Source organism: Trichoderma camerunense (genome assembly GCF_050948025.1).
Source record: "Trichoderma camerunense strain CBS 138272 chromosome Unknown V8C40scaffold_23, whole genome shotgun sequence".
Lineage (NCBI taxonomy): Eukaryota > Fungi > Ascomycota > Sordariomycetes > Hypocreales > Hypocreaceae > Trichoderma > Trichoderma camerunense.
In genome coordinates this window covers 283,465-311,440 of record NW_028145347.1, presented here as the reverse complement: position 1 = coordinate 311,440, position 27,976 = coordinate 283,465, and the positions used below count along the sequence as shown (strand labels likewise).

At 50.9% G+C, this 27,976-nt stretch overlaps 10 protein-coding genes across 10 annotated transcripts; 4 read left to right on the top strand and 6 right to left on the bottom strand.

Annotated features, from left to right (window-relative positions):
• Window positions 1-8: 8 nt before the first annotated feature.
• On the top strand, window positions 9-2,335 carry V8C40DRAFT_283486 (major facilitator superfamily domain-containing protein). Its single transcript, XM_083221957.1, has 4 exons — window positions 9-689; window positions 765-865; window positions 925-1,094; window positions 1,147-2,335. The coding sequence occupies exons 1-4, from the start codon at window positions 67-69 to the stop codon at window positions 2,086-2,088; spliced, it is 1,836 nt and encodes a 611-aa protein (XP_083068286.1). The 5' UTR covers window positions 9-66; the 3' UTR covers window positions 2,089-2,335.
• A 153-nt stretch (window positions 2,336-2,488) lies between these two features.
• V8C40DRAFT_256963 (ADP-ribosylglycohydrolase-domain-containing protein) lies at window positions 2,489-4,160 on the top strand. The gene has a single exon (XM_083218387.1). The coding sequence runs from the start codon at window positions 2,679-2,681 to the stop codon at window positions 4,038-4,040; it is 1,362 nt and encodes a 453-aa protein (XP_083068285.1). The 5' UTR covers window positions 2,489-2,678; the 3' UTR covers window positions 4,041-4,160.
• Window positions 4,161-4,335: 175 nt separating this feature from the next.
• Window positions 4,336-6,151, bottom strand: V8C40DRAFT_283482 (uncharacterized protein). The gene has a single exon (XM_083221956.1). It carries the CDS (start codon window positions 6,107-6,109, stop codon window positions 4,415-4,417), a length of 1,695 nt encoding a protein of 564 aa, XP_083068284.1. The 5' UTR covers window positions 6,110-6,151; the 3' UTR covers window positions 4,336-4,414.
• A 1,240-nt stretch (window positions 6,152-7,391) lies between these two features.
• Window positions 7,392-7,846, bottom strand: V8C40DRAFT_256958 (uncharacterized protein). The gene has a single exon (XM_083218386.1). The coding sequence runs from the start codon at window positions 7,655-7,657 to the stop codon at window positions 7,445-7,447; it is 213 nt and encodes a 70-aa protein (XP_083068283.1). The 5' UTR covers window positions 7,658-7,846; the 3' UTR covers window positions 7,392-7,444.
• Window positions 7,847-9,526: 1,680 nt separating this feature from the next.
• On the bottom strand, window positions 9,527-11,469 carry V8C40DRAFT_283479 (serine hydrolase domain-containing protein; the record flags this gene model as incomplete). Its single annotated transcript, XM_083221955.1, has 4 exons — window positions 9,527-10,337; window positions 10,415-10,673; window positions 10,732-10,857; window positions 10,914-11,469. 4 exons carry the CDS (start codon window positions 11,467-11,469, stop codon window positions 9,527-9,529), a joined length of 1,752 nt encoding a protein of 583 aa, XP_083068282.1.
• A 1,196-nt stretch (window positions 11,470-12,665) lies between these two features.
• On the top strand, window positions 12,666-16,742 carry V8C40DRAFT_256953 (bifunctional cytochrome P450/NADPH--P450 reductase). Its single transcript, XM_083218385.1, has 4 exons — window positions 12,666-13,254; window positions 13,324-13,684; window positions 13,746-15,690; window positions 15,753-16,742. Exons 1-4 carry the CDS (start codon window positions 13,098-13,100, stop codon window positions 16,626-16,628), a joined length of 3,339 nt encoding a protein of 1,112 aa, XP_083068281.1. The 5' UTR covers window positions 12,666-13,097; the 3' UTR covers window positions 16,629-16,742.
• A 141-nt stretch (window positions 16,743-16,883) lies between these two features.
• V8C40DRAFT_256950 (uncharacterized protein) lies at window positions 16,884-20,955 on the top strand. Its single transcript, XM_083218384.1, has one exon. The coding sequence runs from the start codon at window positions 17,223-17,225 to the stop codon at window positions 20,700-20,702; it is 3,480 nt and encodes a 1,159-aa protein (XP_083068280.1). The 5' UTR covers window positions 16,884-17,222; the 3' UTR covers window positions 20,703-20,955.
• Window positions 20,956-21,064: 109 nt separating this feature from the next.
• Window positions 21,065-22,255, bottom strand: V8C40DRAFT_256949 (class I SAM-dependent methyltransferase). Its single transcript, XM_083218383.1, has one exon. The coding sequence runs from the start codon at window positions 22,155-22,157 to the stop codon at window positions 21,243-21,245; it is 915 nt and encodes a 304-aa protein (XP_083068279.1). The 5' UTR covers window positions 22,158-22,255; the 3' UTR covers window positions 21,065-21,242.
• Window positions 22,256-22,635: 380 nt separating this feature from the next.
• On the bottom strand, window positions 22,636-25,239 carry V8C40DRAFT_256947 (ATP-binding protein). The gene is made up of 2 exons (XM_083218382.1): window positions 23,721-25,239; window positions 22,636-23,660 (listed from the first exon to the last, which is right to left on the bottom strand). Exons 1-2 carry the CDS (start codon window positions 25,084-25,086, stop codon window positions 22,738-22,740), a joined length of 2,289 nt encoding a protein of 762 aa, XP_083068278.1. The 5' UTR covers window positions 25,087-25,239; the 3' UTR covers window positions 22,636-22,737.
• A 251-nt stretch (window positions 25,240-25,490) lies between these two features.
• Window positions 25,491-26,635, bottom strand: V8C40DRAFT_283477 (Zn(II)2Cys6 transcription factor domain-containing protein). The gene has a single exon (XM_083221954.1). The coding sequence runs from the start codon at window positions 26,552-26,554 to the stop codon at window positions 25,784-25,786; it is 771 nt and encodes a 256-aa protein (XP_083068277.1). The 5' UTR covers window positions 26,555-26,635; the 3' UTR covers window positions 25,491-25,783.
• Window positions 26,636-27,976: the final 1,341 nt, after the last annotated feature.

Here is a 27,976-nt window from a genome sequence, read left to right as displayed (position 1 = left end):
CTTCTACGCTGTTCATTTCGTGGCTTCTTTTCCTTTGTCTCTTGAATTGGCGAAGCTCACCTTGCCATGGCGTCTTCGCATGCCAGGTCCTCTAGCAACGACTTTACCTCGACAGTGCTTTTAGATCCCATCCGACCACGAAAGACACAAGATCAACCGGATGGAACATGGATTCCAGATGAACGGTCGATTCCAACTCTCGACGAGGTAGACGACGCCATCAGCCACTCCAGCTATGACTTTGAGTCGCAGCGGCCGCTCACTCCAGCGACACCCATGGAGAAGACGCAAGCCAAATCTTCATCAGGCCCAGTGACATGGATGTCTCTTCCTCGAAAAGACCAGCTGCTCATTCTCTTCCTCTCACGATTTGTCGATTTCCTGCAGGTCGCGTCTCTCCAGGCATATGTCTTTTATCAACTCAAAGCCTTTGACGACTCTCTCTCAGATGCCCAGATTTCTCAGCAGGCGGGAGTCCTGCAGGGATGCTTCACGGGCGCCCAGGTGATGACGGCCATTCTATGGGGTAAGGCTGCTGATGCAAGTTGGTGTGGTCGTAAGTGGGTGCTGGTTGTTGGACTTGCTGGGACGGCGATATCGTGTTTGGGCTATGGCTTTGCGACGACTTTCTTTTGGGCGGCCTTTTGGAGGTTTTTTGGCGGTGCTATCAATGGGACTGTGGGTATTATGTGAGTTGTCTTTTATACCAGGAAGAGGTGAATAGATCTCTAAGAAGAGACGGCTGACGATGCTGGAAACGATAGTCGCACAATGATTGCCGAAATCACAAAGGAGAAAAAGTACCAATCTCGAGCATTTCTGATTCTCCCCATGAGTTTCAACGTGGCGGGAATCTTAGGTCCAAGTGAGCAAGACTGAACGGGATACCCTGAGCTGGCTTACTGACATGATGGATTTTCGCAGTCATGGGAGGCATGTTGGCCGACTCGAGCAAGACGCTTCCTGGTTTGTTTGGAGAAAAGGCAGTCTTTGGATTCCAGTGGATACGAGACTATCCGTACGCATTACCAAGCCTCATCAATGCTGCTAGCTTGTCTATTGTGACGGTGATTGTGTTTCTCTTCTTGGAGGAGGTGAGAGGTGCCCATGTGCTTGACAATGGTGATTTGGCTGACATTCAAATAGACATCAAGATCACGACAGCCCAAGTTTGATCTTGGCCTCCACCTTGGGTCTCGGCTTAAAGCCATCATTTTCGGTAGCGAGCAAACTGACCATTACGCTCGCGTTCCTGCCTGGGAGGATCGTGCCATGGAGAATTTCCAAGACAAGCATATCCCAGCAGAGAAGCCTGCGCCGTCGCTGAACCGGCTTCCCTTCCGCCGACTTTGGACGCGAAACGTCTTGTTTACTCTGCTGACTGGCGCCTTTTATGACTTCCACCTCGGTGCCTTTGGCAATATGTGGTCGCTGTTCTTGTCGACACCTCGATATCTTAACCCGGGCAAGAGAAACTTGGAGGGATCTGAACATTTGCGCCGATATCTTCCTCTCTTGTTTACCGGTGGACTGGGAATGCCTGCGTCGACGGTTGGTGTTGCGACGTCTTTTCTAGGATCACTGGGGATGCTACTGCAAGTGACTCTATATCCTCCCGTCCAAGCCCGTCTCGGCACGATGAGGTCCTTTCAGTGGTTCCTGTTTCTCTTCCCAGTTGCATACTTTGTCGCCCCTTACCTCTCTATCCTACCGTCTTGGTCACAGCCCCCTGAACCGGCATCGGGAGGCTTCATCTGGGCGGGAATCATCGTTGTCCTGTTTCTCCAGGTAATGGCTCGCACATTCACACTCCCAGCGAGCATCATCTTGCTCAACAACTGCAGCCCGCACCCGAGCGTGCTAGGCACCATTCACGGCTTAGGACAGAGCGTATCTGCACTGTTCCGGACAGTCGGGCCCGTGATTGGAGGCTGGTGGTACGGCTACGGCCTGGATATCGGCATGGTGGCCTGGGGCTGGTGGGGAGTTGCGGCCATGTCGGCTTTGGCGTGTGGGACTGCGATGGGAATGCATGACGGTAGCGGGCATGAGGTTTTCTTGGAGGGAGAGATGGATGATATGGAGTAATAGCGGGAGGTTTGGTCTATCTTTGATGTTTGGTGTGGGTTTGGGGTTGAGGGTTGTTGATGTTACAGATACCATTTGCATAGCCGATTTGTTTCTCGACTGGCGACTTTACTAAGAGCAACTGAGAAGAGCAACTAATTATTACATATAGATTATTTCTATCTCCCACCGATTGAATGAGATCCATTGATTGAATCTGCAAACCCCTGGTTGCCTGGTGCTGAGGTGGGCCTTTCGGAGAGAACCCTGGCAACACGGATCCAGGCACCAGAGCAAACGGCAAATTGCCACGACAAGTCACATCGCATCACGAGATGTCTGAATCTCACCTGAATTCTTGGCAGGTCTGCCTAGTATTTAACCTTACCGGCAGTTGAGGTGACTATTTGTCTTTTCTGCGAATCAAAATGCACTGACTGGCGTCCTAGTGTCGCGGCTGAAGGAGGCTGTGCCACGATGGTCAGGCCCTCCCGTTTTGACGACGGCTGGGCTGCTCTGTCCTGTGTTTACTTATAAAGAAGCTCAATTTCTCATCAAAAAGCATCGTGATCTAGTAATTTTTCTTCTATATCTGTTTTACAGCTCTTACAATGACGACGGCGTTGCCACTATCACAACATGCTCTCGAAGCACTGGCTAAAGAGACGATGCATGATCGCATCGCCGGCTGTCTTTTCGGATCAGCCCTGGGTGATGCCATAGGCTTATACACAGAGTTCCTCTCCGGAGAAACAGCCCGCCTTTCATATCTATCCCAAAAATTCACACTTTATCCTCGAACTGAAGCCACTCCCTTTCGTCGAGACGCGCATCGCGACCCCAACGTGCCTGGAGAATGGACAGATGACACAGATCACGCCATGTGCATCTTGCTGTCCTATCTCCATTCGGACGGCAAGGACATGGACACGAAAGACTTTGCATCTCGCCTACACATTTGGGTCAGAATGGGGCTTCGCGCACTGGATACATTGCCACTGGGCTTGGGCCGAACTGTTGGTTCTATTGTGAGGAGCAAGACGTTCTTGGAATATCCAGAAGAGACTGCGAGGATACACTGGCGGAATGCCAATTGCGAACTTGCGCCCAATGGAAGCATCATGAGAACACATCCGCTGGGCCTCATGTGCATTCACAAGTCGCTCGACGAAACGTTTCAGATTGCTGCTGACTACTCTGTGATTACACACGCCGACCCACGGTGCATCATTTCATGTGCCATCGGAACGGCACTCATCAGGGGACTGGTGCGGCAGGAAGTATACAACGAAGAACATGTTGATGATATTGTCAGTAAGGCCATCGAGTGGTTTCCCACGTACCGGCAGCACCAGATCGAAAAGGACTCCAGCTGCAAGGGAGATCCAGAGCTGGATCTGGAAGAACTCAACAGACATGTCAAAGTCGGCAATCTCACTGAGCTTGAGCTCGACGACATGTACAAAATCGGATACACATACAAGACTTTTGGCTCTGGCATCCACCTTCTCCGACTCGCTATGAGAGCCCTTGCTGCTCCTGAGAGCCGTCTTTCAGCACAGAAAACCATCTTCGAGCCGCTCATCACCAATCTCATCATGCAAGGCGGCGACGCCGATACGAACGCTTGCTTTGCGGGCGCTCTTCTAGGCGCGTATCTAGGCTATAAAGTCCTGCCGCCACACTGGAGAGATGGATTGGTGCATGGCGAGTGGTTGATGAAAAAGGCAGAGGGGCTGAGTATCTTGCTGGGAGTCGGCCAAGGAAGTTATAGCGGTGTTCAAGACAAGGATACGGCGCCGGATGGAGGCAGAGGATGGCTGACTGAGAGCCAGATGGACGAGAAGGTGATGCTGTTACAGGCTGATATGGTTAAGAGAGCGCAAGAAAGGGATCAGCAAGAGAAGGTTGAGAAGAGACAAAGGGCGAAGAGAACATCATGGCTGGGAGGCTTTGGTGGACGGGCACAATGAGACCTGTTGTGTCTAATGGGGGCTTTCTTTCATACATTGAGTACATGTAATGTAATCTGACGAGTTGTGTGTGCTAAATAGCGTCGGAGCAACCTAATAAAACATCCGAGTTTCCTGTCCTGATAACTTGAAGTCCTTGCGAACTTGATGTCTGATTTCCTGTCGAGCAAGATAAAAAAAAATCCACCAACATCCAACCTGTAAACCAATAAAGTCATTGATTAGAGCAGTGCCCACCCTGAGAAAGTCGTCGATCCTAAACAGAAAAAGAAAAGAAGAACAGAGGAAACATTTCCATGACCAGTCATTCCAAACCATATTCCTTCAAAACATCTATGCATACCCAAGCGGGCCAAACTTGACACTTTAGTCGATCAAAGACCCCTGCCTTGGATTCTCTCCGCAGCAATCCCATATGACGACATGGTATCGCCAACCTCGCAAGGATCGTCTCCAAACTCAACCTTCTCAAAGCCAGCTGGGCGATCCTTCTCCAGGGACATCTTGCCCATCTGCGACTGGCAGCGATAACTTCCAAACTTGAACTCCACGACAGCCCGTCCTCCGGCCTTGATCAGCTCAACCACCTCGTCGACCTGGTATATGAAGCGGTCCTTGAAGAACTTGCTCAGGCTGGCCTCGTTGACAAAGTCCGCGTGGCCCGTGATGATGAGGCACCGCGACATCTTGCCCGTGATGGCGTGGCTGCCGTACTTGATGCGGTTGTGCGAGACTTTGACGCGGTAGCCCTGGATGTAGAGGCCGCGGGTCCAGGAGACGCTGAGGAGCGACTGGGCGGCCTCGGGGGTGAAGAAGACGACTTTTGCGGCGGCGGTCTGATGGGTCACGTAGTCGGGGTAGTTGACGTAGCTGCACCAGACGCGGCCGACGTTGCGGATGGCGGTGAGGAGCTCGTGGGTGGACACGCCGGGGGGCAGGTTGGTGAGCCAAAGAGCGCAGTTTTGCTCGGGAGCGAGATGCTCGGCGCTGGCGTTGGTTTCGGTGTGCATGCCGTGATATCGAGTCGAGAACTTGGATGAACCAAAGCCGTCGCCGCAGGCGTCGTGGGTAAAGACTCCGGGGGGAGTTTGTTGCATTACGGCTTGCATGGGCAAGAAGCCATGGGGCTGTTCATGTGCATTGATGTTGATATTGGGAGGAACCTGGATGGTAGAAGGAGGAGGGATAGGTTGTCGGATGGGGTCAGTTCTGGGAGGGGAAAGGCGGAGGATATCGATTCCAAGAGGCTGAATGTCGTCGATTTCGGACGCAGCAGTCGAGCTTAGCAAGGCACCCTGGATCTCAGAGAGGTCGAAAGAAGAGTTGCTCTTGCTGGACGGAGGGATGTAGCGTCTCACGGGGAGGCCTTGGTTGTCATGATGATACTGGCGAAGCACATTCGGCTGCGTGAATGGCTGGCGAGGGAACGGTCTCTCAGAAGCAACAGTCTCGGAGCTGTATGAACGAGCAGAAGCAACAACCTCAGAGCCATACGGACGAGTCACACTGATGGGGCTGTCGACGATGGTAGGAAGCTGGTGCTGGTTGGCCAAGAAAGGCGGAAGACGCGACAATGGGTTCTCATGGCCAACAACAGCAACCAAGCTCCTGTGAGCGTCCAACGAGCCCCATCGAAAGTGCGCGGCATTCTGTCTCTCAACAGCAGCAGCAGCGCCGTGATCGAGAGGCACTGACGGCGGTGCCCAGATCTGAGCAGCAGCACGATTGCCAATGCCCAAGTTGCTGCAGAAGCGAGGAATATCGGCGCCTAGCATGGGCTTGGGGCCGTTGGCAGCCGCGGCGAAGTCGCTGATGGACGACATGGAGTCGTTGGGACGATGGGTGAAGACTCTGAGGGCCGAGGTGGCTCTGGCAGCAGAAGCAGAAGCAGAGGCAGAAGAGCTTTGAGCAGCAGCGATGATATCGCCAAACTCGCTCTGGAGGTCGTCTGGGGTGCCTGGAGTGGTGGCAGTCTTGAGGCTCTCAGGAGAGTGAGAGAGGCTGAACCTGGGAACGTCGTCGACGCCGCAGCCGTCGGGGTTGAAGTCGTGATAGGCTGCGGAACCCATGGCTGGAGATGGGCTCGAAGACAAGATGACTGACTGATGGCTGACTGAGAGAAGCAGGATGCGTTTGCGTCAAGAATCGAGGGTGCTGAGCAAGAGGATGTAGCTATCAAGTCTTCATGGGGGCTATAATCAGGTCTATTTGAACCCTAGAAGGCTCCAGAAAGTGGGTTCAGTGAATGATGCAGAATGACAAACGGAGCTGCAAGAGGAGAGGAAGCACAAACTTTTAGTGACAAAGAGCTAAACAAGCCAAAGGCAGCGAAGGGGATGAAGCAAATACAAAATATGCGTACGGATAGGATCGTCGATGAATGTTGTCAAACGGAAGAGAGTGCAAAGAAGAAAACGCCGGGGGGGATGCGTGGATAAATAAATAGACGAGCGGTGTTTGAGAGAGAAGAAAATTCACAAATCATTCACTCTGGGGAAACCGGGGCATTGTCAGGCACTTGAATAGCTGGGCCCAGGTGGGTGAATGGGCGTTTTCGTCCCAAGTCGAGGACCGCACAAAATTCCAAACTCCGGCAATAGGGAGTGAATACAGCACGTATGTGGGCTGGGGAGAAACGAGGAGGAGGAGGAAAGAAAAAGGGGAGAGAAGAAGAAGAGGGGAAAACCTCAGCACAGAATAAGATGCAACATGACAGAATCGTCCAGTTTGGTTTGCCTTTTACTTTTTCCCTCTTTTCTCTCTTTTCTGAAAGTGGCTCTTCATGCATGTTGCCTGCTTTCTTCCTCTCTGCCCCTGTGCCTTTGCATTGAGCTTTGGTCTGGTTGGAGTTGTTTTTCGGTCTTTCGCTTCAGCACCAGCGGCCTGCATATGACTTTGAGTACGAAGTTTGCGAGGAAACAAGGCATCCCAATAGGGCATTGATAGAGCATCGTCAACGCCTATTCGACGAAATTCCCAAACTTCCAAGGTCCCTCATTCGGCCGCAGAGCCGGCCCCCGATGGATCAGCCAGCAGATAGTACATACTCGTACATACATTCCCCATGCTGGTGTAACCATGTGGGCAAGCCGGGTGCCTGTCTCGTCGATCCCAGGATTACACGGGCCTCCAAGGCGAGCGAGCACGAAAACTCCCGAAAGACGCACGAAGCATTGCCGCAGGGGTTGATTTCTCGTCTATCTTTTGCTGTCTGGTCTCTCATGACACTTGCGGCAGATGGTTTTGCGCAATCTTCCAAGCAGCAGCAGCAGTACAGTAGAGCAAGAGAGTGGGCTTTGGGGGCTGTCCGGAACCCTATCCGGTTGGGGTGGAAGAGCCTCCTTGCATAACGGGCAGGTCTCACAAGCTGGGGGTCCTTGTGCTTGTGTGAGGCCCATCGAGGTTCAATGGGAAGAGAAGGCGGGTAGAGAGAGCAGCCACACCGGCAAGGTCCCATAAGAAAGCATGTAAGGGGGAGGCAAGATGGCCCAACCGACAGCCTCAGTATTGGGTAGAAGCGCGAAAGCTGTGTGGAAACAGACGAGACGGATGCTAGCCCACCACTCTATTCTTTTCCTTTCTTCCTCAGTCCCAGACATAAGTTGAGCAGCGGCCATCCGCAGCCTTGCTTGATATACACGAGAACGGGTTCTCTCATCTCCCCCTTGAAGACGTCCGATTGGAGCGAGGCTTGTTTGTCAGGGATTCGAGGCCAGCCCGGGGAAGATGCAACTTTGAATCGGCGGCAACCGATCTGCCTCCCCGATCTGAGAAGCACAGTATGAGTACATGTATTAATATTGTGCTATTAAGCATAATGTAAAATAAGCAGAGTGTCGCACGCATCCGGCCGGTCTGCGGCACACTACTTCTTGTTTTCTTTTTCTTTTTCTTTTCTTTTTATTTTTTTGCTCCGAAGGATTCATTGATTGCCAAGTCAGAAACGCCAAGGCCATTGAGATGTCTTACCGTCCATCCCTGGCATGATTTGCAGCCTCTTTGCTTTTTTTCCCTTTGTGATAAGTGACCATGGCGTAAGAGGCCTGGTATCAATCGGCCGAACAAGGTCCTGTTATTGGACGCTGTTGTTGGTTTTTTCCCCTCCAAGGCTGCATGTGCATGGGATAAGAAACGAAGCGAAGCGGGAAGAAAAAGCTGACCGGATGAGGGCCGGATGCATGGGCACAAGTTTGACGAGAGCAAAGGAATGAAAATAAATTAAAATATAACAAAACCACAAAAAATCTAGAGGCAGAGACAGAGGCAGAGAAAAAGGATACAGTCATGAAGCATCCCGCGGAAGAGCCTCGCAGCATGGAGAGACCCCTGTCGTGGCGGTTAGAGTCCGTCCGGGGATGCACTCAGCCGCGTCTCAACCAGTCCTCTTCCAGCAATTTCCGCATCGCACGTTCCTTGTCGTGTGCCTAAGGTACATGTCTATTAGTGCGGTGGCTGGTTTCGTTTCGAATGAATGTCTCTCGTCTGCTGGCCGTACTGTAGTATGTACGAGTAGGTAGTAGACAGACGCACATAAAGACGCCTAGATTAATGATGGCTCGTACGAGTATGAGTTGTCTTGGGGGCTGCTATTATTGGGTGGCGCCATGTTTGCTTTCTCCCACGTTGCCCGCTCCACCCACGATATAATTCCTGTGAGACTTGGATTGTTTCTCGGCGCGGATGCAAGGTGGACGACGTGTCAAAGCATCCCAGTCTCAAGCCACGTCTTCCTTGATGGTGGCTTTCTTGTCTGTGCTCCCCTCTAGAACAAAGCATAGACTACTCCGTAAGAGGCAAGATAACAACGGTTGCTTGTATGCTTAACCGTATATCGTATGAGTTCGGACGGCAAGATAGAATGGTGATTGTGATTCCATGGGTCTTCTTCTCCCTGCTTTTGCTTCGCTTCATCACCATGTCTGTCTCACACTCGAACACACCAGAACTAGCACGAGTGACATCGCGCCACGAGAGACACCCTCGCAATTCCAAATCCTGGCACGTCAAGTTCTGGGGATCCTTCCGACGGCCCCAGTGCGGAGAATAAATCCGAGCCGCTGCAAGATTGCAAGATACATGTATCCGCTGCTCGATACGAAGCTGGGGCAATCATGGGAGCCCCCTTGCACTCCCGCCTATATATAGGCTTTGTGTGGAGTTGATATATCACAAATGACCCCCAGACAAAGGTAATTTTGTTTTCTCTTTTAGTATTCATAATGAGCAAACTACTATTCTTATTCTTGGTCTGTCACTTCGCTACTGCTACTCATAAAGCCTGTCAATCTATACCCGGTACATGCATGTCGTCGGCAGCAAGCGGCGACCAGGTAGATGGTAGGGGTATCGGGATGCTACGCTCCTCGTCCAAATTTGGGTTTAGCATAAATAATTTTCCTATCAATACACGAATAGAAATGGAATAGTAGTCTCATCCAGTACCCTGACGGTGCTTAATCCTTGCCCTTCAAGACCACGTCTACCTACTACACTCTGTTGTAGATCTCTCTCAACACTCGCGGCTGAACTGCAGCTGAATTTCCCCCGGCGTCAAGATGAAACACAAAATCGTCTGCCGCAATCCCCCCATACATGAGCTGATCCGGCGTCCCCCACATCCCTGCTGTCGGGTCAAACACCATATGGACTGACGGATCGTATTGGTATGGAATCGTCTCGAACAGCGCCCGATACGCAGCCTCGCTCCCAGTCTGCAGACCTGTGGGAAACAGTCTCACAGCATTGATACGGCCGCCGCGTGTAGCATTCGCGTAAGCTTGTCCGGCGGCAATGATGTCGTGGCCCTGGTGAATCCACTCCTTGAGTAACAGACCAGGTCCATCGTCGACAGTAAGGACAAGGGATGAATTCTTCTCGGGGCCTGCTGGTGCGTACTTTCCGCAATGTTTGCGACATGACTCTGCTTTGGCGGCCTTCTCTAGTGCGGGGATGAGCGTTTGAATGGCGATCTCGGTGGCAACTTGTAATGCTGCAGCACTATCAGGTCCAGCGGCGAGAATGGCCAATGTGACTTGATAGTCGGGTATGAGGATAAGCAAGGAGTTGTAGGCGCCGACGCCGCCGGATTTGGTATAGAGATCGACAATGCGGCCGGTTGTGATGCCGCTCTGTGTTCGCACGATTTCCCAAGGTGCACCCACGGAGACTGATTGTGAAGATGTCATGGAGGCGGGCTTCATCCAGCGAAGCGTCTCCATGGAACTGAGTTGCTTGTTGGCAAATATGGCGCGCCCAAACTTCACCAAGTCGTTTGTTGATGAAAGGAGACCGCCAGTGCTATAAACCACGTTGGAATCAGTAACTGAACTTGGGCTGTGAACAATATTGTGTTCGGCGACGCTTGTTTGACTCACGCAACTTCATCGCCGTAAACTCTGCTCCATCCCGCATCTCCATCAGGAATCACTCCAGCCCCCTTGCGAGATGGTGGCAGCGAGCTTGAATACTTCATGCCCAGAGGCCGAAAAACGTCATTCATGACTACTTCATCGTACGACTTGCCGGTAATTTCTTCGAGTACGTATGCGAGGATCCTGTAAGCTGCATTGGAATACATAGCTTTGGAGTATGATGGGAAAACAGGATGTCTTTGGATAAGACCTGCAAAATATTCTAGACACCCAATCTTAGTGTTTGCCAGTAGGTAGCCATAGTCGGCGTATCCTCTTACCTTTGCGAGGGCATGGTAGCTGGCCATCATTTATGCCACAAGTAGGAATGTCTTGAGGAGGGAGAGGAGGCAATCCGGCCTCTGTCGCGGGGAAGTTTTGTTGAACCGACAAGTCTCCCGAATTATCTGCGATTCCCTTTGTAAGAGTGCCAACTGCGATGAAAGTGAAGCGGAGAACGTACAATCTCTTCCCATACCGGAGAGCTGCGATGCAAGAGCACCAACCGTGACTTGATCCCATTGAACGGAATCGATAACCGACGATTTGTGTAACGGATACTGAACAGCTTGGCGTAGTTCCGGTACAAAATCCGTGACGGGACGATTCCAGTAGCTGATACCATTGTTCAGGAGCAGAGAGTAAACAGTGAACAGTTTTGACACGCTGCCGATTCGATAGACTGTATCAGCTGTCACCTTTGACGTGCTTCCAGCAGATACATTGAGAAAGCCAGATGTGTGGTGGAAGTCGATGATCGAGGCAGACTCTTGCTGCGAAACGGCAGTCAGGGAAAAAGATGTCGTGCTGCTGTTGAAGTTGCCATACTGGCTTTCTCCGCTGCGAATGGCGCGGTTCAGTGACTTTTTAATGTTTGTAGCAGCTTCTTGAATCAATGCCTGAGTTGAAAGATGAGTTGGTGGTTCGAAAGAAGGCCCTAGCAGTGTCTGGTCCGTTTGCGCAAGTGAGCAGGAACCCAGTGCCGCAATTGCGACCAGAAACGATTGGATGGTCAACATCTGGATAAACTTTGCTTGCTAATAAAAGATTCTGATTTCTAGAAAATGTGTGATGCTGAAGACTCTCTATCCAGGACTTTTATATAGCAATTGCTCAGGCATGGCGGCGATTAAGCGGACATTACATGTACTTTCGCCGTGGATTGTCCGCTGGAGATGCTACACCGTTGACGGACATTTCTTTGGAGATGGCGAATTGCCTTTAGATGGCGATCGAACGGCAAAATTACCATGTCTGAACATATGATACAATAGACTCCAGATTGTGGTGGTTGACTCTTGTATATGCGATCGAGGTATCTGCCGCTTCAGTGAGAAGCAAGCGAAGGCTCTTAGCTGGGGCTTTTTGGTGCTTGAAACAACAAAGTGGTTCAACATAATGTGGCACAAGAGTAGAGAAAAAAAAAGTGCAACACTCTATTTTTTTTGGAATCTAAATAAAAGAAAGACAATATCTGGTAGATGATGTGGAAGAACAACTGCCTGTGTACGTATACCATCTAGCCGCGTGAATTCATGCATGTTCTCTAGGGTATTTGTAGCCATCCTCTTAACACAAATCTCCCTTGCTACGAAACTTTCATTTGTAGACTTGACTGATTTTATGAATCAAGCTGATGAGAATTTGTTCCACTGGACTATTCCTTCAAATGCGTAAGCAAAGACAATGATCTACTCTTCTTGGCTTTTGAGAAATTTAAGAGGTAAACAGATTCGTGATGTGAAGGTCAAGACTGATCCAGAAACCTCATCCAATCTTCTATTCTTAATAATCACATGCCGACTCAGGAGACTGAGATGGGTCTGATAAGGTCAAATCGCAATCAGCCAAATGCCATGGAATACTAGCTTTGTGATATTGCTACTAATAGACACAGTCTGACATCAGATGTAAGAGGGGGCGCGCAAGTTTAAAAGGACCTCGGGAGCTCGATACGCATGAATGGTCGTATTACAGCGGCTAGATACTAGCCTTGGCAACACTTTTTACTCGAGAATTATATCTCAGAAGAGATGGATGTTATATACTCTAGAGTCGATAGTGTCCAAGACGGCATCCTACATATGTATTGTATACGTGCCGGCGCCGCAATCCGAGAAGCGCGTAGTGCTACCATTCGGCAGCGGTATCCGCGGGCGCGGCTTTTGAAATAGCCCTAGTCGGCAGATGATGTGTAAGACGTAGACATGCCAAGAATGATCGCGGTAAGATAAGTAAGATAATCCAACTGTTCATGGAATCGCCAGCTTTTGGAGGATTGGGCCTAAAGATCCTTCACCTCAATCGTTCGCCTTTAGATTGGCTCGTTTAGGCGGAATCCGCGGGTTCCACTCATGACAACTACGCCGCGTGGAGGAATCGCGTGGTTGGCGTCAGCTTTATCCGCGCTGTAGCAGAAGCATAGTTCGATTGGCATAGACAAGTGGCTGAAACAAGTGCTGATGACGAAGCATGGGTCTTTTGGGGATAGAAACTCTACTTCGTATTGGCCTGGCCTGACAGCGGTCAGATTTCACCTCTGACTTGCACTTCATCTCGTTTGTAAGGATGTCGCGGAGTCGACGGAGGAACATGAACCTTTCATCTCCGTATTCTTCATGATAGGATTGCTTCATCATCAAAGAAAATGGGATATATAAAAACACTCAAGACGAAGTTGGGGGGCCATGATGGAGGACAAAACGGCATGGAGAAGCCAATTGAACCGCTGTCGAAACATGTTAGCGGGGGCAAGATGAAGTCTGTCAAAGATCCGAATTTGGTCGAGATTCCAAAGCCCAAAGGTAAGTGCTGTCAAAGCATTCCTCGAAGATGGAGTGGGTGGAATATACTGACATTGACTTGCCAATAAGGCCTCCCGGTAATTGGCAATCTACACAATATTGATCTCGATTCGCCGCTGTTCTCATTGATAGAGCTGATTGAGCCATTGGGACCCATTTGCCAGCTCACATTTGGCAGCGAGCTCAACATCTTTGTGTCGAGCATTGAGCTATTGAATGAGCTTTGCGACGAGTCAAGGTTCCACAAAATCGTCACAGCAGAGCTGGAGAAGTTGCGCTATGTCGTTCACGATGCGTTGTTCACCGCGAGGAACGAGGAGCGCAATTGGGAAATCGCTCACAGGATCCTGATGCCGGTTTTCGGCACGATCAAGATTCGTGAAATGTTCCCGGAAATGAAGGATCTCGCTCAGCAGCTGTGCTTGAAATGGTTGGCCTTTCTTGGATCGATGCTGTATTTGCTTTGGTTGCGCTGACTGGATGGGAAATAGGGCTCGCTATGGCGAAGAGTACGTGATTGATGTTACTGCCGACTTCACTCGACTCACCCTTGATACGCTTGCGCTGTGCACCATGGGCTTCAGATTCAACAGTTTCCACAATGGATCGGTCCTGCACCCCTTTGTTGACAGCATGGTGAGAACGTTGAAAGAGGCCAGTGTTCAAGCGGCTTTGCCAGGCTTTATCCAATCCTTCCGAAAGAGGTCCTGGCGCCGGTACGAGAAAGACACAGCCTTTATGAGAAAACTATGTCAAGACATCATTGATAAACGAAAGGGCAAGACGGACACAGACTCCCATGATCTATTGGCAGCGCTCCTGAGCGGCCGTGATGCCAAGACTGGCGAGGGCCTGTCTGACGATTCCATCATTGACAACATGCTCACGTTTCTGATTGCTGGCCACGAGACTACTTCGGGACTCCTATCGTTTGCCTTGTACTACTTGCTGGCAAATCCACATACGATGGAAAAGGCGCGCCAAGAGGTTGATGAAGTCAGCCAAGGCTCCCCAATCGCGGTCGAGCACCTTTCCAAACTGCCGTATCTCAATGCCGTTCTCAAAGAGACACTCCGTCTTCAGCCCACAGCTCCTGGCTTCATATTGGCCGCAGACAAAGACGAAATCATTGGCGGCAAGTATCTCATCCCAGCGAATGTTCCCATCGGGGTTCTGCTTCACATGGTCCATCAAGACAAGGCCGTTTACGGCGAGGACGTCGCCGAGTTTAAGCCGGAGAGAATGCTGGACGAGAACTTCAATAAGCTGCCGCCCAATTCCTGGAAACCATTCGGCAATGGAATGAGGGGATGCATAGGTAGAGCTTTTGCAACCCAAGAAGCACTTTTGATTGTGGCGATGCTGCTGCAAAACTTCACATTTGAGATGGCGGATCCCGGATATAAGCTTCAAGTTAAAGAAACTCTGACAGTCAAGCCAGACAACTTTCGCATGAGAGCTAAGCTCAGGCGTGGCGGCACTGCCACGGAGTTCCAGCGTGAATTACAGTCAGTGGGTTCAGTCAATGCCAAGACGAGCTCGACTCCCTCCGTTGTATCAGCACAGGCCGCCGGAGGTGACAAGAAGCCGCTTACGATTCTCTATGGATCCAACAGTGGCACATGTGAGGCTTTGGCATACAGGCTAGCATCTGATGCCACTCTCCACGGATTCCATGCTCGGAAGATTGCACCTTTGAACGCAGCCCGTGACAGCCTCCCCAAATCAGAACCAGTAATCATTCTTGCCGCGTCCTATGATGGTTTGCCATCGGACAATGCCGAAGAATTCTTTGACTGGCTAAACACAGCTGAGAAGGACTCTTTGAAGGGAGTTTCGTACGCAGTTTTTGGCTGTGGACATCGCGACTGGGTTGCAACATTTCAACGAATTCCCATCCTCATCGACGATCTTCTGCAAAAGGCCGGTGCCGAACGATTTGCGACTAGAGGTCTTGCAGACTCGGCGGTGATGGATCTCTTTGTAGAACTCGAAAAATGGACCACCGACTCCATTTGGCCAGCTATTTCTCAGAAAGATGGAAAAGCGGATAATGATGGAGAAGGCCAATTGATCAACTCGCTGCTCAAAGTTGAGTTTTCTGAGCCGCGCCAGCTGCAACAATACTCGCAGCTTGTAGAGGCAACGGTGATGGAATCACGGAGTCTGACGACATCCTCTGCTATTGGCCAGAAGGTGCACATCGATATACAGCTCCCTTCAGGGGTGTCGTACCATCCTGGCGACCATCTTCTTGTGCTGCCTGTAAATCCAATGAGGAACGTCAAGCGTGTTCTGTCACGCTTTCACTTGACGTGGGACACTATCGTGCGGGCATCTGGAAATGACTCTGTTCGCATACCGGTCGAGACGGCCATGACGGTGCACGAGCTGCTGAGTTCTTACTTTGAGCTGGCTCAGCCGGCGACGCCGAGGGTAAGTTGCTTTTCTTGTTTCTCTTTCGTTGATCGATCGCAATTGATGCTGACAATATGTAGGACATTCGAGTCCTTGCGGCTGCGGCTGAGGACGAAGCGACCAAGAACCTCCTCAACAACCTTGCAAACACCTCCTACATTGAAGATATTCAAGAAAAGAAAACCTCCCTGCTCGATCTGCTGGAGAAATTTCCAGAGATACCCATCGGCTTCGGTACCTACCTGACTCTTTTGCCATCCCTCCGCCTACGTACGTACTCTATTTCGTCTTCACCATCCTGGAACTCGAGTCGTGCCACCTTGACTCTCTCGGTACTAGATGAGCCAGCGACCACAGAGGGCTCTGAGCGTTTTCTCGGTGTGGCCTCGAATCATCTGGCCGGTCTAACGCCAGGGGATCTGATCCACGTCGCCACACGCCCAGTCAAAGGCATTTTCCAGATGCCCACCGACTTGTCCAAAGCACCAACCATCATGATTGCAGCAGGGGCCGGCCTTGCACCGTTTAGGGGATTCATCCAAGAGCGAGCTTACCAGCAGCAAAACGGAGTTCAACTTGCACCAGCCGCCTTGTTCTTCGGATGTAGATCGTCACATGATGATTTATACCGCGGTGAGCTTGATGCCTTTGAATCGTCAGGCGTCGTTCGCGTGTTCCGCGCCTACAGCAGAGAAGACGTGGGCTCCAAGCCCAACACCAGGAAAGGATACGTCCAGGATAGCATACAGGCGGAGAAAGATGCGTTTGTACAGCTGTGGAATGCTGGAGCAAAGATTTATGTGTGCGGAAGTGTGAGAATGGCCTCGCAGGTGAAAGATTTGGTAGCGAATCTGGTGTACACAGCTGGGCCGATGGAGGCCCAAAGGGAATTCACGCCGCAGGAATGGTTCAAGCGCTTTGAGAAGACGCGGTATGCCGCAGAAATTTTCACCTAGTTGCTTGCCACTGTGATGGAGCAGCTTTTGTCACATATTTTTTCTTCTAGGTTGTTATTTAGTAGTTAGCGAGCTTCGTAGTTGACAGAATGATACCAGTTTGGATTGTTGCAAGCAAGTTGAGGCTAAATTAAATCGATCGCCGTGCAGGGCAGGGCTTACTTGCAGCCTCGGCGACCCCGCCAGCCTCGCCAAGATTGAGGCCTGGCCTGCGTAGAGGGAAAATTAACGCATGAAAATGGCCAGCAAGTAACTGAACCAATAACGCCCAGAAAAGGGCATTTTCACAAACAGCAGAGCTTTGTCAAGTAACACCGATTGGAAGCCATTCAAAAACAAAGGGCCCCGACGTCATTTGCGCATCACGTGACCCGCTCACCAATTTCAGCGCGTCTCCCTTTGCCCCGTATCATCTAAACACGCGTTCACATTCACATTCTCATTCACACTCATTCGAACACAGCTCAACAAGGGCAGCTCCATGTCTCAGGGCCAGGCGCATGCATATCCGTGCTTTTGTCATCCGCCGCCAGCATCTGCTGCAGCTCTCACCATCATCACCGCTGTCTTTATGACGGCTGCACCTCGTTCCTAATGTCAAGGGGCGATGATTTCCCCCGCTACACTTACATGATGGACTTCAACCCCATGGACGAAGACACGCCGCTTAGGGACTACTGGCAGACAACAGACGACCTGGACAACGAAGATGCTGCCACGATTGCGAGCCTGGCCACGCAGGTGCTGCAGTCCAAGTCGGGCTACGAGTATGGAGACGGCATGGGCATGAGCATGGGCGTGGGCGTGGGCGTGGGCATAGAGGTGAATGAACCCGGCGTGGTGGCAGACTACATGTACAGTGAGAGTCGATCGTCGCCTCAGTCTCAGTACTCAACCACCCTCCCGACGGAGCCAGCAGAATCATTTCGAGGCCTGATGGATGACCATGACCGCGGCGTTCAGATGTTGGAGGAAGGCGCCGGTTCGGAGTACGATTTGGAGCCAGAAGCCCGGGGGCACGAAGCAAGCCATGTGCATGGAATCGATGAACCGACTATGCTCTCGAGAGAGCAGGATGCACCTGAAACCCTCCGTTCCACACTCCTCAGCGTGGCTGCAGAAGTGGATGTCACTAATCAAAGCTCATACTCTCATGAGATTGAGATGAGTGCGGCCATGACGGCTAGCCGCGTGGTGAACGGAGTACTGCGTCGCTCATACGCAGGGACGCCGACTGAAGAGGTCGTGAACCTGCAAGCGCTTCAATCACATGCACCTCAGCTCACGCCGCCCATATCAGAGTCCCGTTCTGTTAGTGTAGAAACGCCTGATTACGGAGAGCAAGAGAAAGAGCCAGCGATGGAGACGGAAGAACAGCAAGTTGATGACGAGCCTGAAGACACCCGTATGACGAAAGACGATGAAGGAGAGGCTTGGGAGGAAGACGAAGGAGGAGAAAGAGTACAAAACGAAGAAAAAGAAACGTCAGAAGACGAAGGAGACAGGAAAGAAGACGAATTAGGAGAAACGGAAGGAGACAAGGGTGAAGAGACAGAAAAAGATGAGATGGACGAGGAAGAACCTACGCCAGATACTGGAGCGCAGCAACAGCTCATAACCGAGTCCAATGAACGACCAGTGGGAGACGACGATGAGGAATTGCCGCCACTTCAGCAAACACCGAGAAAACGAGGGCGACCGCGGATGAGTGATGCCGTGGAAGCGTCACCAGCCCTAACATCAGAGCAGCCTACAGCCGTTCAGATAGCTGAACACGAAAAAGATACCCATCCTGAAAACGAAGAGGTGGAATCAGCTGTCACTGATGGCGCTGATCCCAACGGAGCTGAGGAAATGCCGACCGGGAGAAGACGTGGAAGGCCACGCAGAAGCGAGATTTCAGAGCCGGCGACGGCGACAGCACCAACGCCGGCAAAGCGAGGACCTGGACGACCGCCGAAAGCGATGGATACCGAGCTGACTCTTGAAACAGCACCTGCTGCCAGAAGACGAGGGCGATCTCGGAAGGATAGCATGGTAAATGCAATACAGTTGGCCGCAATCGCCCGCGCATTGGCTCCCGCCGAAGCACCAACCGCAACAACACCCCGTAAAAGCAACATGATGGACGCTGCCACGCAAACCTCTCCTGGCCCAACTCAGCCACCTGTCACTGAAACAACACAAACCAAAGTACCGTCGGGCAGAAGAGGGAGGCCCCGAAAGAGCGATGTGTTGGATACAGCACAAGCTTCTACTGTAGCAGACCAAGAAGTAGCAATAACTCTAGGAACCTCTGCTAATGCAGCTACAACACGAACCTCGAGCAAAAGAGGGCGACCCCGGAAGAGTGACATGACAGACGCAACACAGGCTTCCACCGAAGAACTTGAGCAACCCACAGTTGAGGTAGCAGAAACTGGAGCGCCTTCGGGTAGGAGAGGGCGGCCCCGAAAGAGCGACGTTGCTGTTATTGAAGTTCAAGAAGCAGTCGTCTCCGCACCACGATCTTCAAGCAGAAGAGGACGGCCGCGGAAAAGTGACACAATGGGCGTGGCACAGGTTTCCACCGAGGAAGTTGAGCCGGAAGAAGTTGAAGCAGTCGTCGCTGTACCACGTTCTTCTAGTAGAAGAGGGCGGCCCCCGAAAAGTGATACGATGGGCGCAGCACAAGAACCCACCGAAGAAGTTGAGCCACTCGAAGTTGAAGCGTCGACAATTGCTGCACCGGCTCCGAGCAAAAGAGGACGGCCTCGGAAAAGTGATGCGATGAGCGCAGCACAGGCTTCCACCAAAGAAGTTGAGCCGCTCGTAGTTGAAGCATCAATAACTGCGACAACGGCTCCTAGTAAAAGAGGGCGGCCTCCGAAAAGTGCTGCTATCATCACAACTCATACCCCGATTGAGGAACTTCAGTTGTCTTCAGTTGAGACGCCGGTAACTACAACACCAGCTTCAAGCAAAAGAGGAAGGCCTAGGAAGAGTGACGTGATGGAAGCTACTCCCGCAGAAGTGCCCACCCACGAAGCTCCGCTGGCTGTGGATGAAGCACCGATCACCGCAACTCCAGCTTCAGGAGGGCTACCATCACAAGCAAGCGTCAAAACCTCGACGACTACACCCGGTAGACGTGGAAGACTTCCCAAAGGTGTTGTGCCACTACTGCCAACAGAAATTGAGACATTGCAGACCGAAGATGATATATGGGCAGTCGACTCGCCCCCTTCGCAATCTATTGGCCGGCGAGGTCGACCTCTTCGGCAGGTTGATGCGTTGGAAGAACGAGATAGCTCTCCATCTCCACTGCCTAAGAAGAGACGGGGCAGAGGTAGGCCGCCCAAGAGCGAATCCTTATTACCTGCAGATTTGCCTAGTGCAACTGTAGAGCCTGGCCTTGGCACGGGTGCTCAGCAGGCTGAGCCGCAGTGGCCATCAACACCTATGGACGATGTCTCAAAAGATTTGGATGTGGGCGAGACAGATTCTACACCGGCACAGGAGGATATGGAGGCAACGCCCGTAAGAAAACGGGGCAGGCGGAAAGCAGCGACCGTAGACAAGCCTCTGCCTGTGACGGATATGCTTGTTACAGCCTCGGAGAAGAAGCGTGGCAGGCCGCCAAGGGCAATCGCGAACATCGACTCAGCGGAAGAGCAAGGGCGACCTGATCAATCGGAAGTTCAGGAAGAGGAAGAAGAACCAGCTGCCAAAAGAAGACGCACGAGTAATGACGTGACGATGGAAGACGCTGTTGACGAAGAGGAAACTCAAGGGAATGCTCAGGAGGATGAATTGCCTAACGTGGGAGACCTTGGAGACGCAGTAGCAGCAAATGGCACCAGACGCAAGCGATCGTCTGTGACCTGGGCTCAGCCGCTTGCTTCAAGCTTGACATCTCCTGAGCTTGGTAGGCGCCCCCGCCTTTCAGGAGAGATGCTAGGAGAGAGCACAAAGACGAAACAGGTCGAGCAGCCCACCGCGGCACCACCAAAGCCAAAGACTCTTTACGACATGATATCTGATGGAAGGAAGATGGGACGGCAGAAGACATACGGTAAACGCTCTAAGAGATGATCTGGATACTTGGGTATGTTTGGATGCTTTAACGGGTTCGGGCGTGGTATGCAGGTTGTGTATGAAATACCCTCAATTGCTAGCCACCAAGGTTAAAATGTACTATTTGCTATAGCTGCGGCGCAAACGGTTTTCTTTTTCAGGGAGCGGCTATCATGGCTTTGCCTGATGTCAAGGGTGATGACATTATACATAGACGGGGGGGAATAACGAAAAGATTAGGGGTTTCATTACCAGATTCATTTTATGCCGTATGCATTCATTCATTCCGTGTCTCTGGTGAGCTAACCACATTGTTCTCACGTTGCAACTACTCCATTCATTCATCACATGTAGCGACATCACCAATAGGAAGAGGTGAACCTCATTATTCGACTCATTCCGTCTCATATCCATTACTATATCCGCTCTGTCCGATCAACTTATATACGGGTATATTCTCCCGTTATTTGCAGTTGCTGCCCATCACTGCCTACCTATGGAAGCACAGATTTCGTTACTTCATCCATCCTGTCTCATCAACTCATATATATAACTTCATCACTTGCGGCAGATAATCTCTCCGTGCAAAACCGAAAACCACGCCTCCTCCTCCTTGCCCCATCGCTTCCACGCCTCAGCAGCCTTGTCCAGCCTCTCCTTGGTGCCCGTCCCATTCTCAATCGCCGTCTTCGCAAACGACGAGGTCACCGTCCTCTCTGCCCACAGACCGCTCCACCAGGCAATCTCCGTCTCTGTGCTGTAGCACCAGGTGCTTGAGCCGTTGGTGATGGCCTCGGGTGAGAAGCCCGCCTGCTTGGCCCAGGTATGCAGGCGGCGGCCGGCATTGGGTTCGCCGCCGTTGGATCGCGCGTTGGCTGAGTAGAATGCCAGCCAGTCGTCCATGCCGTCGACTTCGGGATACCAGATGAACCCTCCAAAGTCGGACTCTCTGGCAGCGACGATGCCGCCTGTCTTGGCCACTCGGCGCATCTCCCGCAGGATGCCCACTGGATCCTTGACGTGCTGAAGCACCTGGTGGCAGAGAACGACGTCAAACGTGTCGTCCGCATATGTGAGAGCATTAGCATCGCCCTCGACGAAATCCACGTTTGTTACGCCTTTCTCCTTGGCGAGGTCGCGAGCTTGCACTAGCACTCCGGCGGCATTCTCCAGCCCTGTAATGTGACCCTGCGGCACATGGTTTGCAGCCAGATCCACGGTGATTGTTCCAGGGCCACAGCCAACGTCGAGGATCTTCATGTCTGGCTTGAGATACGGCAGAATATAGGCTGCCGAATTGGCCGCAGTGCGCCATGTGTGAGAACGGAGAACAGAGGCATGGTGGCCATGCGTGTAAGTGGCACCCTCAGTCTTGGACATAGTGGTGGTTTTGCAGTGTACGAAGCGTACAGATATGTTTATAAAGCGACGGGTGGGAGACGAACGGATGGGGAGATAAAGACAGGATAACATGCGATGATGCTATAGATCTGGGCTAAGGCAGATGGTGCTGACCAAGTATGAGATATACTTTTTGGCCGCTGGGGATTTTGGAGATTCGGGGCTCTTACATGCTGCTCTTTCAGCCTCACGGTACGAAGTACTTATAACTTGGGGGAGAGGCCGATATCGGAGATGCGACGCCCTCAGTTGAACATGTTGAACATCAATTCAGTTGAATATCTTGGTTTCATTACACCGAAGCGGATTCCAGCATTTTCCAATTTTGGCAATGAATCGGCATTTACTACTGCATATGGGATGGTTGAACTGTAAAGAGGGGATCAAGTACGTCAGTTGGTGGGTGTTAAGGGGAGTGAAACTCGTGGAGGTTTGTGCTTGTGCTGCAACATCCAACAACAAATGCAAAAGAGGAAATGAGAAAACAAATGAAAATAAATACTACAGATATGTATGAAGAACAGATACTGTAATAATAAAAAAACAAAGACCCTCGCAATACGCAAGCCCGCTTTGTTGCTCCCTGGAAGACCAATAACAAGATCCGTGTAACCCAAAAAACCTGATATCCCCTGACGGCCAATATCCCATTTTACTCGTACAAGTCCTTGTCAATGTCACCATCCTTGGTCGCATGTGGGCTCGTCACTTTAATTCCGCTCTCCAGCCTCTCCAACGTCATGAGGTAGCCCTTGTGGTCGCACCAGCTCTTCACCATGCGGACTGCGTTCTTGATCTCGCGACCGTTCAGCTGCCACAATGATAGTTGGCGAAGCTCAGCATCTCCAAGAGGTGCCTTTGCTTCTGTGATATCTACTGCGTCTCCATCTTCGTTGGAGGGTAGCTCAACCCCCTTTTGCTCCGGCAGTCGTTGTAGGAACTTTCGCCAGACAGTCTCGCGCGCCTCCCTGTGTAGTGATTGGAAGAGGAGATGCAAGCTGACTCTGCTGCGGAAAGCTGCATCAATTGTATGGTACAGATTTGTCGTGAGGAAGATGATGCCACGGAAATATTCCAGCTCTCGGAGGAAGATGCTGACCAGCTCGTTGCGATGGATGTCGTTGGGGTTTCGCTCGGCCATGAAGACGTCGGCCTCATCTAGTAGGATCACGGCATTCCATTCCGTCGCCATTTCGAAGACGCGCTTGATGTTGGCGCCGAGAGATGCTGCGTTGATGCCGAGATCTTCGGCTTGGAGATAGAAGAGCGGTCGGTGGGTGCGGTCGGCGACGGCTTCTGCTGTGAGCGTCTTGCCGGTGCCGGGAGGACCTGAGAGGAGGATGATGAGGCCTTGACCTTTGCCGACGATGACATCTTCCATTGGCGCGGGAGTTGCAGAGGCTGATGTTGTGGAAGCTGAAGATGAGGCTGTTGGTGCGGCTGAGGCGACGCGGTGAGGATTGTGGTTTTGGACAAAGGAGAGAACGAGGTCCTTTTGCTGATCATCATAGACAAGATGGGAGTAGGCCGTGTCGTTCCAAACCATGGGCTCGACGTCCTCAATGTAAAATTCCACTACAAGTTATGTTAGTGTTGGCTCGATCATTATCAGGTAAGGGGTCGACTAAGACTTACTCCATATCTTATTCTTCAGGGCGTATCCGCCCAGCATTCCGGAAATGAAGCAGAGATCCTCTTCTCGTGACTCCATGTGCTGCTTGTTCTGCAAAAAGTCCCTTTCTCCCAGTCGGCGCACCGCCGTCCGCTTGGCTGAAGTCTCATTCAAAGAATCTGAGTCCGAATCTGAGCTCGAGCTCGAGTCCGAGTCCGAGTCAAACAGACGCCAGCCCACTGTCGACTCGTCGTCTTTCTTGTCGTTTTCTCGCTTACCCTTAGCCAAATGATACTTGTTGTAGCCAACGGCGTCGAGAAGGATGCGGCCTTCGACGTTGTGCTTCTCGATGCACTCTTTACCGGTGTCGTGGAGAGCAATTCCGTTGTACAGGCGATATTGAAGGCCCTGAAGATCGAGAACTTTGCGGCCACGGACTGTCAGGCGTTGCTTGACGACTTCTGGATCTTGGTGAAACTCGAGCGGGTAATGTCCCAGCTCGAGAATGGGCTTGTTTCCCTCAAACTCTTCGATTAGGAGCAAGTGGTCTTGCCAGACGAATTTTTCGCCGTTGAATCTGAGAATCTTGGTCTTGATATGTAGCGCATTGCCGGAGTTCTTGTTTACGTAGACTGTGCTGTCGACCTTGGCAAAGAATTCTGCATTGATGCCAAAGCTGTACACGGTTGAACCTCGAGGGAACAAGGTCCAGGCTGTCCTGAAGTCGACCAGGCGACTAGTCTGGATGTTTCGTCGCTTGACAATCATCTCGCGGAACATGTCATCCAAGACTTGGATGAATAGCTTCACGTAGGCCTTTAATTGATCAGATGATTCCGTCTTCTTGTACAGCTCCCTGATGTCGTCTTGACAGAACCAAAGGCTGCGAAAGGGCTCTTCAAAAGTAGCAGCCTCGTTGACATCGAGATGAAGATTCTCCTTCTTCACAATTGGCGCCAGCGCAGCCACTAGAGTAAGATTCTGGACCTCAATCTTGTGGTACTTGAGCGGGATTCGTCCCGAGATGCAAGGCTTGCGATGGTCTCTGGCCTTGTACACCTTGATTGCCACTCGGTCTTGGGCCCGAGCTGCCGATTTGGACATTTGTTTGGGCGGATAATCCACCCATTCATGCGGCGAGTACGAGTCTGAAGTGTTTTTGTCGTAGAGCGTTTTGATGATTGGGCTTGAGCCAAAGTTTGCGTCTTTGTCGCTGTTGGCTGCGGCGCCGGCCTTGGAATCATCACCCTCTAAGACGGCGGCGTCTTTGCCATCGCTGGCTTCCTTGGAGAAGGTTGCGTCTTTGACGGGAAAGATTTTGCAGCGCCATTTCCAGGCAAAGTCGGAAATGGCCTCGCGGTCAATGTCTTTGATGTCGCGAAAGCGCATGGCGGGCAGTCGTGTGTATGAATGGTATCGTGGCAAACGGGAAAAGGAGACGCACCATTGAAATATTTATTCTTTTATTTATCAAGCCCTAAACATGCAGGCTATTTAAATTATTATGTCATTGTTGGACACAGTCTTATCTGCATATGTACATGTATGTATGCTGGGCTTAATGTTTCTGCCTTGAAAACGCCTTGCGGCTGCCTGCGAGGCTTCATCCAACCAGATCGCGGGATGTGCTCTGGCCGGTGACTCAACTGCCATCCCTGCGCATGGGCAAAAATTGGGTAGCCGATCAATACCTTGCGGGCTCTAATAGGCTACTACACAATTGTATTTGTTTGTTTGTTTGTGTATGTTCAATGTCATCTAGGACGTGAGATGCTGGATGCTCTGTTCATTATGGCGGTTGAAACTGAATTTGTAACAAATAAAGTCGTATTACATATAACTATCTACTGTCTCACAATGAAGTCTATAAGAATGCATTCCCAGTAATAATCCATCACCGAATTCCTTAAACACCACCAATGCAAACCTAAAATGAATGAAGCCAAAAACCCAAAGACACCAAAACACCAAAAATACCAAAGACCACAACAATACCGAAAACACCAAAGTCAAATCCACCAAAGACGCCAAAGATGCCAAATCAGTACAGAGTCGAATCAACCGCCACCAAGTTGTCGCCATCTGTTTACCACTGTTTCAGCTCGTCTGGCCTCTCCGGGACAACTCCACCATGAGCCTGTATATAGGCTTCTAGGGCTACCATGTGCCTGTGTAATATCTGTACTAGGTTGTCGGTATTGTGCGCATGCATTCGCGGCACTTCTCCACTGGCAGTGGAAGCCATGCATGTGCATCCAGAGGCAGCACAGTTTGAACATCCCTGAGGGTTATCGTCACACCTCAGTTTGTTTTTCCGGCACCGCGTGCAAGCCTTGCCGGACCGCTTATAACCTCGGGGGCCTGGTTTACCCCTTTGCCTTGGCGCCTCGGCTGGAGGTGTAGCGGCCTGTGTAGGAGGTGACGGACCGGTGGAAGAGGTGGCAGAGGTGGTGGCGGTGGAGGCGGCTCCCTGTGTCATGGGAGGAGAGGGAAGAGTGTTCCTTTGTTGGAACATCTCAGGGGCAGGCATAGGGGTTGGCATAGGAGCAGGTATGGCATCCTGTCCTATGTAGGTAGTAGGGAAGTTGACATTCATTCCCATATAGTCAGGAGTAAACGCCTCCTGAGGCGTAACGATGGGGCTGGGCCCTTGACCCAAGGTGGCGTGGGTAGCCCATGGTCCTTCCTGGGCCATAATACCGGAGTTGATATCCTCCGTAAAAGTAAATTGAGGACCCAATGGTACCTCCTGGGGCATATTGGCGAGGTCGACCTCTTCGCCGAAATAATAGAAATCAGGGTCTCCCCCTGAGTGGAATGCGTAGTCGTCCATGTTAAAGTCTTGTTCGGAACCCATATTGTCGTCGACGTTGGAATTGTTTATGGGTGGTAAATATGATTTGGTTATGGATTGGTATGTTGAAGGGGGCTGAAAGGGATTCTAATAGATAGAATGACAACAGCAAGGTAATATCTCTCTTTAATAAAAGATTGATAAAGTATGTGTGTGTGTGTGAAAGAGAGAAAGAGAGAGAGAGTTGTGTAAAGAGTGTGTCCCAGCAGCGTATTGAAAGTGAGCGTTGTAGAAAGAGCGTTGGATGGGGAGTAAACATGGGCAGGGCAGGGATTATATAGCAAAAGATCGAAAATGAAGAGTAAAACTCAATATGTTTGTTTACTATCTGCTAGTTGAACGTTGGAGAGAGTGGCTTTTTGTTGGTATCAGCGTCGTCATGGTATTCCAAAGTTAAACGCACGATTCGGAGACCGTCTGTGGTTGATACGGTAGATATGGATGAAAAGTAAATACAGAAAGTAAATACAGAAAGGGTAATTTGGTTTCAGAAAGCTTTCTTTCTGGGCGGCTTTTCCTACTATTACTTCCACCGTACTGACAACAACACGGATACAGAGAGATTACATCTACGGCTACCGCCTGAAGACATCAAAAGATGCAGGGGGAACTGCAATGATATTACGATGGACGTGCAATAGAGATACTTCTACTCGTGGGCTTCTCAGTATCAAATGCCTAATACATGTACTTGCTTCTGGAAAGGGGGGGGGGGAGTATCGAGGAAGAGAAAAGTTTCATTGGAGGGTGTATCGGAGACCAGGGAGGTATCGTTTGGCTCTGATACAGTTTTAGAGTCACAATTCTCAGCCACGATAACCCTCTAGGTGTGCAAGAAAACGACTGTCTAGGCGTATCACGGTTCTTCCAAGTGCTGCGTAATGGGGGCTGTTGATGGGACAACGACTGGGCTTGGGAGTCAATTCCAATATGCTAGCGATATGGCCACAAAGGAAATCCCAAACTCACATTTCAATGTTTACTTGGTTTTGGTATAGATAAGAAACACGTAAGCTTCGTCAAGCTTCTACGAGATATGAACCATGGTGGGAATGCCTCTCATCCGAATACAAAAACGAGAGGATTTTACAAAATATGGGTCGTACAATTTTAAAGGCTCAAAGAAAGGTTCATGATGCCCATGTACATAAACGTAATCAAATCAATCAATTGCCATTATCGGCATTGTAAACGCAATTTTTTGCGTATCGAGACGAATAACTTGGTAGTATGGATTTCCGAGTTTTCCCGTTGTTATCAGTCTGGCGGCATTGGACCTACCCAAGCTGCCAGCCTAGTAATTGGGAAAATGCTTTTACAGTGCATAAGTAGTGGCTGTAACATCATTGTTCCATTGGCGTACATTTATGGGCGCATTTTCCTCCTCCCATACTCTGCAAGATCTGCTGTTCACGGCCACGGATC